Source organism: Diceros bicornis, chromosome 19, assembly GCF_020826845.1.
Source record: "Diceros bicornis minor isolate mBicDic1 chromosome 19, mDicBic1.mat.cur, whole genome shotgun sequence".
NCBI lineage: Eukaryota > Metazoa > Chordata > Mammalia > Perissodactyla > Rhinocerotidae > Diceros > Diceros bicornis.
Genome location: NC_080758.1, coordinates 51,520,364 through 51,539,035, shown reverse-complemented (window position 1 = coordinate 51,539,035; position 18,672 = coordinate 51,520,364). Strand labels below are relative to the sequence as shown.

General features: G+C 43.8%; 1 protein-coding gene across 12 annotated transcripts in view; it reads left to right on the top strand.

Annotated features, from left to right (window-relative positions):
- NINL (ninein like) overlaps window positions 1-18,672 on the top strand; it is a 143,222-nt gene that overhangs the window by 32,377 nt on the left and 92,173 nt on the right. For 8 of the 12 annotated variants that reach the window (XM_058563367.1, XM_058563370.1, XM_058563369.1 and 5 more), the window contains one exon: window positions 14,047-14,240. The exons of 2 other annotated variants lie outside the window; for them this stretch is intronic. In XM_058563367.1, coding sequence (XP_058419350.1) covers window positions 14,058-14,240 — 183 coding nt within the window. In that variant the 5' untranslated portion in view covers window positions 14,047-14,057. Of the gene's footprint in view, window positions 1-9,733; window positions 11,688-14,046; window positions 14,241-18,672 lie in introns of those variants that run through there. 2 more of the 12 variants (XM_058563371.1, XM_058563375.1) reach the window with 2 other exon arrangements.

Genomic DNA, 18,672 nt, shown 5'->3' with positions numbered 1-18,672 from the left:
TTTGCTTGAGGAATATTGTCCCTGAGCTAACATTCATACCAGTCTTCTTCTATTTTGTATGTGGGACACCATCACAGCATGGCTTGATGAGTGGTGCGTAGGTCCGTACCTGGGATCCAAACCTGTGAACCCCAGTCCGCCAAAGCAGAGTGCACGAACTTAACCACTGCACCACCGGGCTGGCCCCCAAGAGTTCTTTATATATTCTATATACAAGTCTCTTATCAGATATAGAATTTGCACATATTTTCTCCCTTTCTTTTCATTTTCTTGATAGTGTCCTTTGCAGTAAAAAAGATGTAAATTTTGATGAAGTCCAATTTATCTGTTTTTTTCTTTTTCTTTCTTCGTGTTTTTTTTTTTTTTTTTTGGTGAGGAAGATTAGCCCTGAGCTAACATTCATTGCCAATCTCCTCTTTTTGCTGAGGAAGAGTGGCCCTAGGCTAACATCTGTGCCCATCTTCCTCTACTTTATTTGTGGGACGCCTGCCACAGCATGGCTTGATAAGCAGGGCATAGGTCCGCACCCAGGATCCAAACCCGCAAACCCCAGGCTGCTGAAGAGGAGAGCGCAAACTTAACCACTACACCACCTGGTTGGCCCCCTCTGTTTTTTTTCTTTCATTGCTTGTGCTTTTGGTATCATATGTAATTGAAGCTATGGCATTGCCTAATCGAAGGTCATGAAGATTTACTCCTGTGTTTTCTTCTACGAGTTTTATGGGTTTAGCTCTTACATTTGGGTCTTTGATCCATTTTGAGTTAATTTTTCTATATGATGTGAGGTAGGTAGGCGTCCAACTTCATTCTTTTGCATGTGGTTATCCAAATATTCTAGCTGTTTTTCAAAAGCTATTTTTGCAGTGTATATTCTTTATTGTATGTGGTAACTGAACTCTCTGTTCCTTTCTGAACTGCAGTCAGCCAGTGACCTGACAAAGGTTTCCAAAAAAAAAGTCTTCCTGCCCCTTTAAGTCTTCTGATAGATGCCTCTGAGGGAAGCTGCATCAGCCCAAGAAGGCCCAAACCAAGGCTACTATCTGCTCCAGTCCCTCAGGGAACCCTCAGACCAACCAAAGCACACAACCCCAGATTTTGGAGGGCAGGGACCCCACTTCCTACTCTGGCACCAGGCAGATGCTGTAGAACGTGGGCTGCTATCCTCACAGCTCTAGTATGGCTGAGGAGTTGGGGATGGTAGCTGGCTTGTGCATGCCATTATTACAAAGATCTGCAGCCTCTACTTTCATTACATCTTTGTAAGTGTCCAGTCTGGCTCCAGAGTTCTGAAACAGTTGATTCCAGTCACTCTTTCTGGCCCAGTGTTGCTTTGATGGAGAGGCTGACCTCTGGAGCTTCTTCCTCCACCATTCTGCATGACGTCGCTCCTCCCCACTATTCTTAATCATACATTGATGGTCCTTGCCCTATCAGCTGTCACAATGGGTGTTCAAAAATTGTGGTTTTCCAGTTCTGTCATTTCTTCTACATTGTTATTTGCTTTTTCTAATAAAGAAGAGAAACTATTGCTTTCTTTATGGTAGAATTTTCTAGTTGAATTTAAGTTAAAAGTTGATCCTGAGAGTAAGGTTTTTTTGTATTTGAATATGTGTAATGAAATGATATATATAGAGAAAGCCCATTTTGTATGCCTAGAACCATATGTGGATAACCTTGTGTGTGTCTAACTAAAGAATTTTATAGATGTTTCAGAACCACGGGGCTTCTGAATGGTGAACACACCCCTTTTGGGTCTATAACTATAGTCCTAGCACAGACATAAGTACATGTGGTTATAAAAGTCTTTAGGAAATGTAAGAATACTGGTTAAAGGGTACACAGCTGTTACGTAAGATGAGTAGGTCTAGAGATCTAATGTAAGCATGGTGACTACAGTTAATAATACTGTTTTGAATAGTGAAAATTTACTCAGTAGATTTCAGGTGCTTACATCACAAAAAAATAAGGTAACTGTGAGGATAAGATGTTAATTAGCTTGGCTATAGTAATCATTTCACTGTGTATATCAAATCATCTTATACACATTAAACATAAAAAATTAAAAATCTTGATTTACATATATCGACATATAATAGGAGTTTACAAGATTATCTATAGTTGTTTTATCTTGAAAGCTATGAACACCTACCTAGTTTTGTAGGATTACAGACATGTGTGCACCCTAGGCACATGTGCTTGTATAACAGTGGAGATGCCAGTGTTTATTCAGTCCCTACCAAGTGCCGGATGCTGGTCTCAGTACTTAACGTGTTTACATGCTTAACAATAACTTCTTTAATTCTCACAATATCCTGTGAAATACTGAGGCACAGAGAGTTGAAGTAACTTGTCCAAAGTCACAGAGCTGGAAAGTGCCCATATTAAAACTGTGGAAACTCTGACACTAGAGCCTGCCATCATTATGTACCACGATGTCTTTAGTAGACCCCAGAAAAGTAGGTTTTCTATGGCAGTTTTAGAATTTGATATCCTTGTAATTTCTAGTCCAAATATCTACTTTTTAGGAAAAGCAAATATTATAATTGCTAATTAAGTGGGGTATCAGCTTATTTTTATATTGTTGGGACTGGAAAATCCCTTTGATAAAAAAAGATAGCTTCTCAAGCCTCATTGCTGAGATATTTAGGGCCTACGTCGGCAAGGTAAATAAATAGCATAAATTTTGAAAAATAAGAAAAAGCCATGAAAATAGTTAATGCAGAAATTAATCCTAAAAGTTCAGAGCTGCTGAAGTATGCAGGTTGGTTACTAACTGCAAGGCTATTTAAAGTGGCACCAACGTCTGCTCTGCTGGAACCCAAGGACTGGCTTCAATATTTTATCAGGGTTGGAACATCTTTCCAAATAGATAGTGAGCTGATCTGGAGTGGCTCCCCTTGGTCCTGTTCATTCTGGGTGAGCAGGTTTCACAGGCAGGGCTTTGTTGGGAATTGTTTCCCCTTGTGGGGATGCTGTGGGTCTGCAACCATCAGCATACCTAGCTTCTGAGAGACCATGATTCTCTTCCCTGTGCTCAGTACCCAGCAGGTTTCTGGGGGCACAGATTAAATTCCCTCATCAATTAAATGCAAACCAATACCTTGCTCTGTAGGCCTTCAGAGGGCTGCACTGTCCTCAGAGTGCCGGCCAGCGGCAGCGTCTCCGAGCCAGTATCCAGTTTGTTTTGGGCCAGGTTTTTCTCCCCAGGATGAAAACAGGGTTTTGCTTCACCTGGTAGCGAAGTTAATGCTCATATTTTGAATTAAGCTTTATAGCATTAAAATTATTAAGATTCTACTCATCCCAATTTCAAAAGAATAAAACCATGAGAAACTAAGTCCTCCTCCTTATCTGGAATATTGCTACCTGTTCTGCAGTCAGCAGATGTTGGCCAGGTTTTCCAGTGGTCTTGATGTGCAAACATTTTATGCATCTGTGGAATGCTGAAGAGGCTTAAATAATTCAGTTTGGTTGAAGAGGAAAAGGAAGAGTCCCTTGAACCCCTGGAGTGCTTATTATTTATCACAACCACTTTGCTGTGAGGCCTGCACTCGGCATGTGAGTAGGCCTGGGGGCCACCGGGAGCAAGCTGGGCACCAGGTGGGTGGTGCTAGACAAATGGGTCCCTGTGGGGCCACTCCAAGCCCCTCCTGAGAGTTCAGGGAAGGCTCCCTCTGTTTCTTTTCTCCTTCCCAGGGCCTGTGGAAGGATTACAGGGGAGGGGGTGTTCTCGCCTCTGCCCTCAGGCACAGGCCTTGGAAGTCTAAACAGAAGACTCCCGTGGTTCACACCCTCTAGGCTCCCTGCTGGCCAGGGATGGGCTTCTCATCTGGGTGTCCTGTAATTTAGGTTGACTGCTTTTCCAGAGAAGGATGGAGGAAGGGGCAGTTGTACGGTGAGGCTTTTCTAGAAATAGGATTTGAGCAGCGTGAAGACTGGAAGCCTGGGAACGTGTGTGTGGTAACAGTAATTCTGGTGTCATCACTGATGGTGTTGTAATGACCACTAAGGATAAGTAGCAGTTCCTATGTAGCTAGTACCTGGCATTTTCTACACCCTTTCCCGTCCCCTCAGCAGCCCAGCAAAGGAGGTGTTCAAGACCCAATTTGACAGAAGCTGTCACTTGCCGGAGCCTTGCCAGGCTGGGGTTCTGCAGCTGCCAACAGGTGTGGGGAAAGGGCACTGCTCGCCTGAGCTGTGAAGGCGGCCTTGCCAGCGTCTCACTTCACTTAGAGCTGCCTTTGCATAGATCAGAGAGATTCTGATGCTTTAAAATGTTCACGTGAGACCCTTGCCCCCTCTCTGTTTACCGCATAGGGGGCCGTGGCTGCTCCTTGGACCCCTCACCCTGCGCTGTGGTTAACATGCAGATAGCAGGGTTTCCAGGGCAATGAGGTGCTTAGAGGCTTGAGGTTCAGACTGGGGCTTCAGCACTCCCCTAGGAGAATTGACCCCTGACCAGTTCGTTTCAGTGTCCTTTTTGATAACATGTATTAAGTACCCACCAGACACCGAAAGGCAAAGCTCACATCGTTTGATTCAATACTGAAACCCAGTGCGAAGGGATTGTGCAGCAGCAGGTGACGTGCTCTGAGGACCTCTGCCTGTGGGCATCTTCTGTCATCACCCTTGGGTCTGAGCCTGCAGCGCCCCTGCCCAGACAGCCGCCCCCAGTGGGCCAGCCACAGGTGGACAGGCCGAGCAACTGACTGTCCTGCTAGACATGCCCATGGGCCATGTGCCATTTACCGTCTGCACCAGGTCAGGGCATGCTTGGCATTCTTCACCCAGAGGAAACTTGGGCAAACTGAGAGAACTCGGGAAGCAAATGGAGTGTAGCTCATTTTGTGGGGAAAATAAAAATATGCTCTGTAGCATTTTTACAAGAGGTAGGTCTCTGTGATCAGGAAATCAGATGGCAGCAGTTGATACTCAAACCTGGGATAACAGGCCTGCCCCCTTTTGGGGGTCACCAAGTCTGCTGGCATGAGGCCTTTTCAGAATGTCGTAGCAAGAGCAAAAGTGGGCTGGGGGTTCTCTCGAGGTTTAGCTTCTCCTTTCGGAGGAAGAAAACCAAACAAAAACACCAAGTTCCCTCCCCTGAGCGATCCTCCTACTTAGAGGACAGTGCCCAAGGTGGGCAGGCCACACAGATCCACCCTGCTCTGTACTCCCGTTTTGGATGGTGACCCATGTTTGTGCTGCAGTTGATCTTGCAGGGTTTGGGTGGGCCAGAGCTCGCCCCAGTGCAGGCCAGTCACCAGGGTCTCAAGTCAGGGCATCTTTGCTCAGATAACCCTAACACCTGCCCCAGAACTTCACCATGTGGGGGGTAGACGCCAGTTCTCCGAGAGAGGGAGGGAGGGGGGGAGGGGGGGGGGAAAGAAAGGGAGGGAGAGCACATGCAGAAACAGTAGTGACAGAGGCTTGTTTCACTCCTGTCTGGGGTTGTTTCACGGAGGCCTGTGAGATACTACTCTGGGCCATAAAGGGCAGAGGTGCTGAGGTGCCCGTGTCTCTCCTGAACTTCGTAAAGCATGTCGCTGTCCCTGTTTCCTCCCCAAAACCCCCCACCCCTGCAACAGCCCAGGGCTGTAACCTCAGATGGCACCTCCACCAGAGGCTTCCCTGTCACCCCATGGAGCGTGGTGCTGCCTGTCTGCCACACCACATGCGTGTGGGGCACAATTACATTTCCATTTTTGTGCCAAGTTTGGCTTTATAGAGGTTAATGTTTTCTTGAGTTTTACTTATTTGCTTTTTAATGTATTTGTCCTTATTTTTTTCCAGATGCTCCTTCAGCTCTGTCAGGAAGCTATCTGTACTATTTTCCAGATGGTCAGACGCACGCGGGACTTTTCGGTCCCCAGTTGTCGGCTTTGCATGATTTGTCCTCTGGCCCTGCCCCAGGGCTGCCCTCCTACAACAGCCTCCACCATTTGTGTGGGACCCAGATCCTAGATCCTGTGTCTTCCTCTTTCTTGGTTAATCCCTCATTTTGCTGAAGTACATGTTCTGGGAGCTTCCAGATGAGGTGAAAAGCAGTCTTCCCTCCGGATGTTGGAGGCTTCCTTTCAGTCCTCTACCTCCCAGTCTTGCTGCTCAGTGTCCGTGGGGGCTGTGCCTTGCCTGGCACTGTGAGTGTGGAGTTGCTCTTTTCTCTCTGTGTACTTTGAGGACTTGTTTGTTTTGTTTGTTCTGACATTTCATGAGGGTGTGCTTGGTGTGGCTGTTTATTATTTTATTTATTTATTTATTTATTTATTTATTATTTGTTGTCCTGAGTGGTGGGACTGTACCATCTGCCTGCTTGTTCAAGTCTTGTATTATCCGGTAATCCCCATCCCTTCCACTGGTTCCCTTCCTGGGCTTCTAGAGGATGCCTGGAGTTTGGGGGTTGACTTTTTCCTGAAGAGAAGAGAAAATCCAGATAAACGTGCCATAGAACAGAGCCAGGCAATTTCAGAAAGCAAGCCACCAAATTTTGAACTTTTAAAAAAAATTTTTATTTCTTATTTTTAAATTCTCAGTTGTGGTAAAAAAAAAAAACACATAATATAAAATTTATCCTCTTAACCATTTTTAAATATACAATTCAGTAGTGTTAACTATATTCACATTGCTGTGTAACAGATCTCTAGAACTTTCTCATCTTGTAGAACTGAAACTCGATTGAACAACTCCTCCCATTCTCCCTGCCCCACAGCCCCTGGCAACCACCATTCTACTTTCATGATTTTGACTGCTCTAGATATCTCATATAAGTGGAATCATATAGTATTTGTCCTTTTGTGACTAGCTTATTTCACCTAACATCCTCAAACTTCATCCATGTTGTAGCGTGTGACAAGATTTCCTTCCTTTTTTAAGGCTGAATAATACTCCATTGTCTGTGTATACAAGATTTTTTTTTAAGCCATTCATTTGTTGATGGACATTTAGACTGTTTCCACCTCTTGGCTATTGAAATAATGCTGCAGTGAACATGGGAGTGCAAATATCTCTTTGCGATTCTACTTTCAATTCTTTTGGATATATACCCAGAAGTGGGATAGCTGGATCATAAGGTTATTATATTTTTAGTTTTTTGAGGAACCTCCATACTGTTGCTGTAGCAGTTGCACCATTTTACCTTCCCACCAACAGTGTACAAGTGTTCCAGTTTCTCTACATCGTATACAACAGTTTTTTTTTTTAATAGTGGCCATTTTAATGGGTATGAGATAGTATCTCATGATGTTTTGATATGCATTTCTCTGATGATTAGTAATGTTGAGCGTCTTTTCATATGCTGGTTGGCCATTTGTATATCTTTGGAGAAATGTCTTTGCCCATTTTTTAATCAGGTTACTTGTTTTTGTTGAGTTGTAGGAGTTCTTTATATGTTCTGGCTGTTAACCCCTTATTGTTATCAGATATGTTATTTGCAATTGTTTTCTTCCATTCAGTACGTAACTTGCCTTTTCACTCTGTTGATTATTTTCTTTGTGCAGAAGTTCTTAGTGCCATTTTTCTATTTTTGCTTTTGTAGCCTGTGCTTTTGGTGTCATATCCAAGAAATTACTGCCAAATCTAACATCATAAAGCTTTTCCCCTATGTTTTCTTCTAAGAGCTTTATAGTTTTAGGTCTTACATTTAGATCTTGAATTCAATGTGGATTAATTTTTGCATATGGTGTTAATTTTGGTATATGGCATATATTTCTTTTTGTATGTGGTAAATAATGTATAATTTTTGTGTATATAGTAGGGGTCAAACTTCATTCTTTTGCATGTGGATCTCCAGTTTTCCAGCACCATTTGTTGAAGAGACTCTCTTTTCCTTGTTGTGTCGTAGAAGATCATTTGACTGTATATGTGAGGGTTTATTTCTGGGCTCTCTGTTGTGTTCCATTGGTTTGTGTGTCTGTCTTTATGCCACACTGTTTTGATTACTATATGGGATTGATTTTTAATTTCCTTGTCTTTTCTCCTTCATGTTTTAAATCTCTTTATTGTTTAGATCCACTTTATAGAAGATTTCCTTGTCTTTGTCTTCCAGCCTTCCCATTGAATTTTTTATGCATCTAGAATATGTCAGTGTCCAAGAAACTTCCCTTGGTGTCTTACTCCTTTTTTCCAGCAGTCTATTTTGTTTCATGACTTTAATGAATTTCCTGTATCTCTCTGTGGAGATCAGTTTTTCTCTGTGTGTGCACGTGTATGTCTTGAGTTTACTATCACCTTTACTCCCCTCCCCTCTCCTCTCCCGCATGTACCCCCGCACCCCTGCCCCAATCACTGCCTCCAGATTCCAGTGAATGGAGTGTGTGTGTGTGAACATTGGAATTCTGTGCCCCCATTCAGGCTTCTTCACCGTTTCTGAGACCTTCCACAATTCTGCCGTGGTATGAGTTTCCCCAGGATTCAGGAGTCCCAGAAAAAGGCTCGAGTGACAATACACAAGTGACAAAACATTTCTGCCATTTGAGGCATTTTTACCGGGATAGCACTTGATTTCTTGGAGCAGTGTCGCAGGTTCACAAAGATGAGGGGAAGGAAAGGAAAGGAGTGCTTCTGAATGACCGGGAACTCGACTCTGTGGAGTTGAGCAAAGCTAGGTGTAACCAAGGTGACACAGGGCTGAGTGTGCCGGGCCTCCCCCTGCGTCAGCCCTTGCATGGTGTCAGTGGGGCAGACCAGCAAGTTCTCTCAAGGGAGAGCTGGCTCATCATTGCTCCTGGGAGGGCCCCTCCAGTGCCTTTTAACCTTCAGCCTCTGCACCTGAGTTCTGCCCAATTCTGGAATCCTGGGACAGGGCTTCAAACAGGTGTTCCATGCGTCCAGCAGGTCCTGTGTGACGTGGGAGCACATGAAGGTTTGCTGGGCCTTGGTTTTCCAGATCTCTCCTCTGTGACAGTGCAGATATTGAGAGGTTCTTGAGCTTACTTGGCCTCCCGGGGAATGCCCCCACCTCTTAGGTGAACTGCCCTAGAATGCCATACCCCACTCTTCTCCTGCTTGTCCCATCCCAGCCTAGACCTCTATCCGGGGAGTCCTGGGAGCAGCAGCCTTGAGATTAAATGGACCCGTAATGCCTTAACCTTACTTTTGAAGTAGCTAAATTGCATCATGGTGTATTGCTATTGCTTAAATGGGTTCGTTATAAAACATTAGGCTTAAAAATCCAAATAAATCCAAAACATTTCTGCCATTTGAGGCATTTGAAAGAGTACACCACAGACAAGCCTTCTGCACTGAGGTCGGCTCTGGGAATGGAGGAGGGTACTGGCAGGAGCCTCGCGGCTGAGAGGGCTGAGGTGGTATGTGGGGCTTGGAGGACCGTGGCAGTCACTCCCTCCTGGCTTTGGGTCCATAGATGGCAGGCATCCTAGTGTTTGAGGTTTTAGCCCGTTTCCCATTTACAATTTCTTGTCTCCACCCCCCGCCTGCCAGGGTCCTACTTTGCACTCACTGGCCGTGTTGCCCTGTTACTGGTGTGTGTGTCCTCCCAGGAGGATGTGTCCTCTCAGAGGAGGTTCCCTAGAGACTGTGTCATGATCAGGCACATGGGGAGCAGCCCGGGGGGAGGGCTGGGTGCTGTGTACGTGCCTCTCCGTGGACAGAGGCAGCCCCTTTGTTCTGCTTACCTGAGATGTGCACTCAGCCTCCTACAAGGGGTGGGAGGGTTGGGGAGGGGTCCATCTTTCCAGAACTTGAATCTGTTTGCGTTTTAGCAAGGTCAGGTTTTCTTTGCAGTCTTGCTCGTGGAGCAAGACACATTTGGGTATACTGGGTGTTCTGCTAGGAGTTGACCCAGACAGGGGCCCGAGAGGGACACCATACTGGGTCCTGTGGGAGCAGGGGCTAGTCAAAGACTCTCTTCCCAAAGCCAGGGCCCTGCTGGGCAACCCCTCCTGTGTTCTTTTTACTCACAGTCATATGGGAACTGAAGCTCCTCCTGTTTTCTGGAAATCCCAGCTCAGCCTCAAAAATGTGAATCTTGTCCCAGAGGAAACGAGGTAGGAGCAGCGAGGGTTCTTGATACAGCCCCAGACCTGGGGGGCTAGCAGGTGTTGGAAGATGAGGTTGAAGACAGCTGTTGTGGTTGATGAGGCAGGAGCTGCCATCCTTCCTTTTAAGTCTCGTTGCTGCTGCAGTCCCGGCAGGCTCAGCAGTTTGTTTATTCCTTTGTGCCTCTCCTTGTTCCAAAAAGGGTCTGAGGTGTGGTGGGCTTTCTCTCCTGGGGAGACTCACCACCAGTGGGCTCTCCACACAGCCTGCTCTTTCCGTGCAGCCAGAGCACCTCAGGCTCCAGTTTTGGACTTTCCCCCTCTTCTATTTAGAAGGGAAATGTGCATTTCAGCAAGAACTTTAAATCCCTTTTGTGCCATCCCTTGTGAAAATAAAAAGAACACATGTTGGAGGGAGAACGGAGACTCGAGGCCGGGCACCCACTGCTAGCTTTGATGTGGGACTTGCCCACAGCTGGGAGAGGAAGAGGTTTCTTTTCCTCACGCTCTGCCCTTGGGGAAACAGCCCAGCTCCTTCAGTCTTCTCCGAAGCCTCCTTGTCCAGGGACAGTCCTGACCAAAGGCACACTCCGGCCGGGCATGGTTTGTGGGAGACAGAGGTCGGGTTAGCCCCTTCAGGACTCACAAAGAGGCATGAACAGGGGTGTTTGCTGAGGAATGTTTTGTAAGGAAAAACGCTGGTGATGCCCAGTGCATCTCTAAGAGTGTCCTGTCCGCGTGATGTTACATCCCTGCTTGCAGGAGCCTGTAGTCATTTTTAAAAATGAGGAAGGCATGGAAGGATCTATAAGATACATGCCTAAAAAAGTTGCAGAATAGTATCTACAGTGTTCCACTTACATAAAAACCCACGTGTGTCTCTGTGTGTTATGTACATACATGTGTCTGTGCGGCCATCCACTGTGGACGTGGGACAAGTGATTTCCTCTGGGGAGTCAGGTCGGGCTAGAGGGACAGGGCTTCATTTTTGTTGTGTTTTGTTTTCACTTGATCTACTTCTGATTGCTTGAATTGGTTATAACTAAAGGTAAAATAGAAAAAAATGGAGGATTTTTCACAACAGGATTTGTTCATGATTCGTGGAGGCCCAAAGGGGCTAGTGAGTCCTGCTGGGTGGACAGTGGAGCAGGCAGGGCGGCAGGGAGGGCCGGGGGGCGGGCGCAGTGGGGGCTTTGCAAGTGATCAGCTTTCAGTGGGGCCCTAATCACTGCATACCCTCCGTGCCCTAATTCCCTGCCTTTCTGGTCCTGAAGTTTGCCACTTGTCTTCCTTGCTGTCATGTTCTCCTGTCAGTTTACTTCTGGCTTATCAAAGATTAGCATTTGCAAATATCAGGAGTTGCATGCAGCTCACCAAAGATGGCTCTTGTCTACAAAAGGAGTGGAGCTCCCAGGTAAGGAGACAGACTGACTTCAGATGAGAAGTTTGCCAGATGTTGACTTAGAAAGGTTATTTAGTTTGTTTTCTGATTTACTGTTTATAATTTTCTTTTTTCTGTTCGTTTTCATTCTTGATGTTTCTACAGTTACCTTCTGAAAACAGTCTGGGAGAGGGGCAGATATTCACAGCTTCATCCCTCTTTGCCCTTTCTTAACTTCCACGTGTTCCTGTCTGAGAAGTGAATGAATACAGTCATTTGATGAGCCAAGAGAGCAGGCCTGTACTGATTGCTTAGTACGTTTGTTGTCGTTTTCCTCCTGCATGAAATCTGAGACGATGAATCGGTTTGTTCATCCTTGGGGTGGATATTGGCTGGTGTTACAGCCGATCAGCAAGTGTTAAATTAAGAGCTCAGATGAGGCCTCCTAACTTTCTATGATCGCAGTGATATATCACTGTCAAGATTCTACTCAATGTCCGTTTTTTATCTCACTAGTCCTCTTGTTTTCCTAAGAGGATGCCCATGCGCGGTTTCCATTTGGGGGTTGAAGTGAACAGATTTCAGTCCCTCGTATAGTTCTGGTGCTGACACAGACCTCCCTGCCCCGTGGGGGTGCTGGATATTTTCCATGTTTTAATTCTAGTTGTTAAAGTGTTCTGTTTGTTATAAATTTTTGAGAAATATAAAAATATATAAAATAGGAAATAAAAATGTGTAATAAAATAAAATCATCCCTTACCATTTTGGTGTATTTTTTATTTTCTTCTTTTCATTTTTTTGGAATGTATTTTCCCCCAGGAAGTTGCAGAAGTTTCTTAATAGAACTATTATAAGGCATAAACGAATTATTATATGTAAAGTGACCAAGTATATTAGTTATTATTATTATAAACAGTTTTTATTCTGCCTTGATATTTTTATCAACTACACTTCCTATGCTAGTAAATATTATTCAGAAATGTGATTTTCAAGACTATTTAATTTTCTGCCATGTAAATAATTTAGCAAACTATTTTTATTTTGTTGGATAGTTCAGGATAGTTTTTGTTGGATAGTTATTTTCTTTTCTATCCTTATATAAATAATATTCTGATGAACTCGTTTCTTTGTTTATAGTTCTATTTCCTTAAGTTAAGGAATTTCTGTAAGGAATTTTATGTATATGAAATAATTAGGTCAGGTAATTAAAATATTTTAAAATTTCTTGATATATAGACAAAGTATCCTCCAGAAACATTTGCTGATTGTCACTTCCAGGAATGTGTGAGATTCTCCTTTTTATGGTAGCCTCAATATTGAAGGTTTTTATTCTTGATAATTTGACAGTCATAAATAGTATCTCTGTTTTAATTTGAGCATTTTTTTATTGATGTTTTAATAGTTTATAACATTGTGAAATTTTGGGTTGTACATTTTTGTTTGTCCATCACCATATATATGTCTCCCTTCACCCCTTGTGCCCACCCCCTACCCCCATTGCCCCTGGTAACCACAATACAGTTTTCTCTGACCATGTGTTGGTTTATATTCCACATATGAGTGAGACCATATAGTGTTTGTCTTTCTCTTTCTTGTTTATTTCACTTAACATAATACCCTCCAGGCCCATCCATGTTGTTGCAAATGGGACGATTTTGTCTTTTTTTATGGCTGAGTAGTATTCCATTGTATATATATATACCACGTCTTCTTGATCCAATCATTAGTCGAGGAACCTGAAATCAACAATCCAAAGAGGCTTATGCACCCCTATGTTCATTGCAGCATTATTCACTATAGCCAAGAAGTGGAAGCAACCTAAATGTCCCTCGACTAATTTGAACATTTTTATTTTTTAATTTCTTTTATTGTGAGGAAGATTAGCCGTGAGCTAACATCCGATGCCGATCCTCCTCTTTTTGCTGAGGAAGATTGACCCTGGGCTAACATCCGTGCCCATCTTCCTCTACCTTATATGGGACGCCACCACAGCATGGCTTGACAAGAGGTGCGTCACTGCACGCCTGGGATCCGAACCTGTGAACCCCAGGCCACCGAAGTGGAGTGCGTGTACTTAACCGCCGCGCCACCGGGCCAGCGCCTAATGTGAACATTTTTAGATGGTTATTAACCATATATTCTTCTTCTTTGTGATTTATTAACGTCCTCTGTATATTTTTATTGGAGTTTGCATTTTTTCTTATTATAAGCACTTTTATTTAGTAAAATTTTTACTGCTTATTTTAGTATTTGTAAGGAAAAAGAACAGCTATATATGTATAGAGAAAAATTAGAATGTATATTTGCCAAAATATTAATAATGATTTTTTTAGGTGATGAAGTTTTGGACGATTTTAGTTCTCCTTATACTTATCTCTATTTTTCTGATTATTCTATAATAGATTTTTTTTTACAGAACAAAGAAATGCTGGTTCTTGTGAACAATGACTGCCTCCCTAAGTAACATGTTTCTGATCTCTCAGCAAAGGTGGGGCTGGTTCCTCCCAGCCTCGCTTAGACCTGAGGGGACTCCGGGTGCCTTTTCCTCACATGCGCAGCTCCTGCCCTGTGCCTGGGCTGCACTGCCTGGGCTCCTGGGAGCAGTGGGAGAATGTGTGAGGTGTGGCAGTCAAAGTGTACTGCTGTTTTTCTTTTTTCCCCTGGCACGTGCAGCCTGCTATGGGATGGATGACGAAGAAGAGAACCACTATGTTTCACAGCTCAGGGAAGTCTACAGCAGCTGTGACACCACGGGGACAGGCTTTCTGGACCGGGAGGAGCTGACCCAACTCTGCCTTAAGCTTCATATGGAAAAGCAGCTGCCCATCCTTATGAAAACACTTCTTGGAAATGACAACTTTGCCAGGGTGGGTATTTGACTTCATTCTCATAAAGAAAAGCACAGAGTACTATAGTTGGCTACTCCGGAATTTGAGAAATACCAGTGTTGACTAAAGGTACTCGTCAAAGGAAAGTTGTTGGAAAATGGATTGTGTTTCCTTCTATGTAATGCCTACCTTGTAGAAAGAGTTTCCTTAAGATTACTTTTTTTAGTGTAGTAATTCCCAGAGGTTTGGTTTTGTTTCGTTTTTCCAGAAAGATGTTTGGGTGATTTGTTGGGAGGGGTTGGTATGGGTGGGTGGCGTGTGGTTCTTTGGGCAACTCACACACTGGTAAATCATTTAGAGACAGACAGCTTCAAAGTACCTTGAGGACAGATGGTCTTATAAAATTACACAGCTTGAAATTCATGTAGCAGCAGCTGGACAAAACAATTGCACACTGCTGTTGCAGGAACAAAGGATACCTATGTTCGGAGGTGTCCTTTGATTTCATTTGGCCAGATAGAAAATGTGAACTCAGAGTGTTTTTTTCTCTAGGAAGTTCAAGGTCATTTAGAATGGTGATCTAGAACTTAGACCACAACCTGCTTTCCTGATAGATACACTAAAAAGCACCTCTGCCTTGTTTCTACTTCTTAAATGTGGCCAGATGTTAACATGTTAGTGCTAAAAACAGTGCCTGTTATCTTGTTGGTCATCTTAACTTTGAAGGAAGAGCATTTTTTCCACGGGACTCAATAAAACTCTTTTCATTCTGAGTGAGAAAAAAAATCCAGGCTATAAATTTACCCAAATTGGCTCTTGGGCAAAAACAAATGAAGAAAAACAACAAAACCCACTCACTGCTGACATAGGGAGAGAGTCCAGGCGAGTCGGACCTCTGGTTACTGCTCCAAAGCTCCGCCTATGCGGGTTGCTGTTGCCTGTCAGGAGGGCGCTGTTACTCCCTGGTGGAGAACTACACCGCAGTCACCCCAACCATGCCCTTTCTCTGTCTCTGTATTCTGTTCCTGCTTTTTTGTTAATGGACTTAAGAACAGATGTGGGGTTTTTTTGTTTTTGTGTGTGTGTGTGTGTGTGTGTGTGAGGGGAAAATCAGCCCTGTGCTAACATCTGCCAATCCTCCTCTTCTTGCTCAGGAAGACTGGCCCTGGGCTAACATCCATGCCCATCTTCTTCTACTTTATATGGGACGCCGCCACAGCATGGCTTGCCAAGCAGTGCGTCTGTGCGTGTCCGGGATCCGAACGGGCAAACCCCAGGCCGCCGGCAGTGGAGCGCGCGCACTTCACCACTACGCCACCAGCCGGCCCCAACAGATGTGTTTTTGATAGATAATGTTCTGGCCCCTCCTGATGTCACCCGGAATTGTATTGGGGACCTGGATGAGCAAAAGGCACACTTGTGAAAATCCACACTCTGGTTATTTAAGCAGTATAAACAGATGGTCTGGTTTTCTTGATTATTTTTGTCAGTTTGGAAAAATCAAAACCAAAAGAATAACTTTTGGGCCCAAATTCAGATTGCAGGCTCTGGTGATCAGAGAAACCATATCATTTCCAAGCCTTTCTCCACTTTACACTTTGTATGTGCAGAAATAGTATAAGATTTAGAAACGTCAAATTATAACAGGAAAAAAAGATTAGTATTGGAACATCAGTGAAGAGAAAAATGAACTTGGGTTGTTTGAGATTTGTAACTTCCCCCCGTCACCTGCATCCTGAACAGCAGTTTCTCTGAGTTGTAATTCCTTCCAGAGGCTGAGAGTTTCTCCTCACACCTTTAGGGGGAGGAATGTTAGAAGGAGAGATAGACACTCATAGGTAGTGACAGGAGCCTGGCAATTTCTTTCTTTTTTTTTTTTTTTAATTATTATTTTATTTATTTTTTTTTTCGAGGAATTTTGACCCTTAGCTAACATCTGTTGCTGGTCCTCCTCCTTTTTTCCTTTTTTCTCCCCAAAGCCCCAGTAAATAGTTGTATGTCATAGTTGTACATCCTTCTAGTTGCTCTATGTGGGATGCTGCCTCAGCATGGCTTGATGAGTGGTGTATAGGTCTGCACCCGGGATCTGAACCAGTGAACCCCGGGCCACTGAAGTGGAGTGTGTGAACTTAACCACTACACCACTGGGCCGGCCCCAAGCCTGGCCATTTCTGATTAACACTCGCTCTTGGCAGAGCTCTCTATGTGTTCATCCTTCTGTCCCGACTCCATTCTCTCTTACAGCCATAGTTTTCTGTTCCCAAAAAGGAAGTCAGGTGTTAGATAAATTAAGGAATAGCTTTGCTTCCATTAGTGCTCTTGAGTCTCACCTGAAGTTATTCTTTCTTCCTTCTCTGTCACACTTCAAGAGCATTGCCCTCACCAGCCAATGCCTTTAGGATGCCCTGCGTGTCTCCCTCCACCCCATCATTTTATGCGGCTTCCTCAGTGATGGCTGGTCATGCTGGATTATTTGTTTTCAGAACTTCTACTACTCCTTTGTTTCTTCCCACAGACAGGGCAGAGTTCACATAGCCTTCGTTTAGGTGCAACATTCTGTAGAGGTTTTAGAGGAAGCCGATGTCAATCCAGAAATATCCAGATAATTGTCCCTATTTTCTACAACCAGAAACCAAATGGTGGAGATTTCAGGAAGTTTTGAAGAAAATCAAGATAAATTCTTTATCTAGGAGAATGGATTGCCTTTTCAGTTCCAATACTACATATCCAGTTTCGTTGTAGTAACTAACATATATGACACCATATAAATGTTAGTCATTGATACAGTAATCCAGTTGTATAAATGAAAAAACCATATTATAATATTTGAATTAACAAGGTAATTTGTTTAATGCTGTGAGGGTGTGCTCGTTTTTAATTCCTTTTTCTTGTTAAAGAAACATTATCAGAGTCTGGTTTCAAGCCAGAAAGTTAATATAGCCTACCTAAGACTCCTGTGATTTGTGGGGAATTTCCATGCACATTTTATGTTATATTCTCTTGTTTCTTTACTAGTGGTGAGGATCTTACCTCGAATATTTTAGATTTGGGCAGAGAGAGAATTTTTCTCTCAAAAATAATTATTTTTTTCCTTTTTGTGTGTGCGCATGTGAGGAAGATTAGCTCTGAGCTAACATCCATTGCCAATCCTCCTCTTTATGCTGAGGAAGATTGGCCCTGGGCTAACAGCCGTGCCCATCTTCCTCTACTTAATGTGGGATGCCACCACAGCATGGCTGGACAAGCAGTGCGTCGGAGTGCGCCTGGCATCCGAACCTGTGAACCCTGGGCCACCAAAGTGGAGCGCACGAACTTAACTGCTGCGCCACCGGGCCGGCACAAAAAATAATTATTAATATAGTGTTACTGAAAATAGTGTTAAAGTTGAAAGTGACTCCAGATCACAGGGTCCAGCCCCTTCCTTTTGTGATGAGTGAGTCCGAGATCACACAGAGATGATGGTGTGTCCTATTAGGTCAAGCACTGGAATGCCGTGGGGTTGTTCTTCTTCTGTGAGCTATGCAGGAAGAGGACACAGGGACACATGCAGGCACAGTCAGAATGGTCTCAGACTATATGGCACTACCCTTGGCCTTCAGATCCAACTATTGTTTTGGATAGAAGAAAGTCAGCCGATAAGTATTACCAGAGATACGAAAGAAATCTGTGATTAGATCAAGCAAAATTGCCATTTCATTATGCATCCATGTATTCAACATCTATTTTTGTGCACTTATTATGTGCTGGGCAACATCCAGAAGCTAGGGATGCAAAGATGAAAGAAATAAAATTTCTCTCTTGGTGTGAAATAAAATATGTGCAAAGTGATTCATTCTAGTATTGATTCAAACAGAAAAATATTGGAAACAGCCTTTTCAATAGGAGATTGGTTAAATAAATTCTGGTAGATGCATATGATGAAATTTTATGCAGCCCAAATAAAGAACGAAGAGACTTGAAAATATTTAAAGGAAAGAGAGACCTCTAAAAAGTGATATATAACAAACCTGAACAAAGAACCAAGTAAAACTTCTAGAACTGAAAATTATGATGACCAAAATTAAAAACTAAATGGGTCTTCTTATGCTGTGATTCAGGGCTGAGGCCAGCTGCCCCCTTCTCTGTCCCAAACCTGACTGAGGAGGTCATCACCTCCTCCTCCTCCTCCGCTGCAGTGGTCGCCTCCTGATCCTTTCTTTGAATGGGGGCAACTGTTTGCTGAAGTGTGATGTGTGAAGAGGTCAGAGGAAATGAGCACCTCGGGAGCTTAAATTCAGGTCTCAGCTAAGGTGATCATCAGACTTCTGGGGAAGTCTGCAAGACTGAACTGTTCATCCATAGGACCTCCTGCTTACCTTCAGATAATGAGGTTTTTAGCATTAATGTGGATTTGTTCAAAAAGTAGTTCTTGCCAGGAGTGACATCAGCATCATGGCAGAGTGAGCTTTCCCATAAACTCTTGCCCTGATAA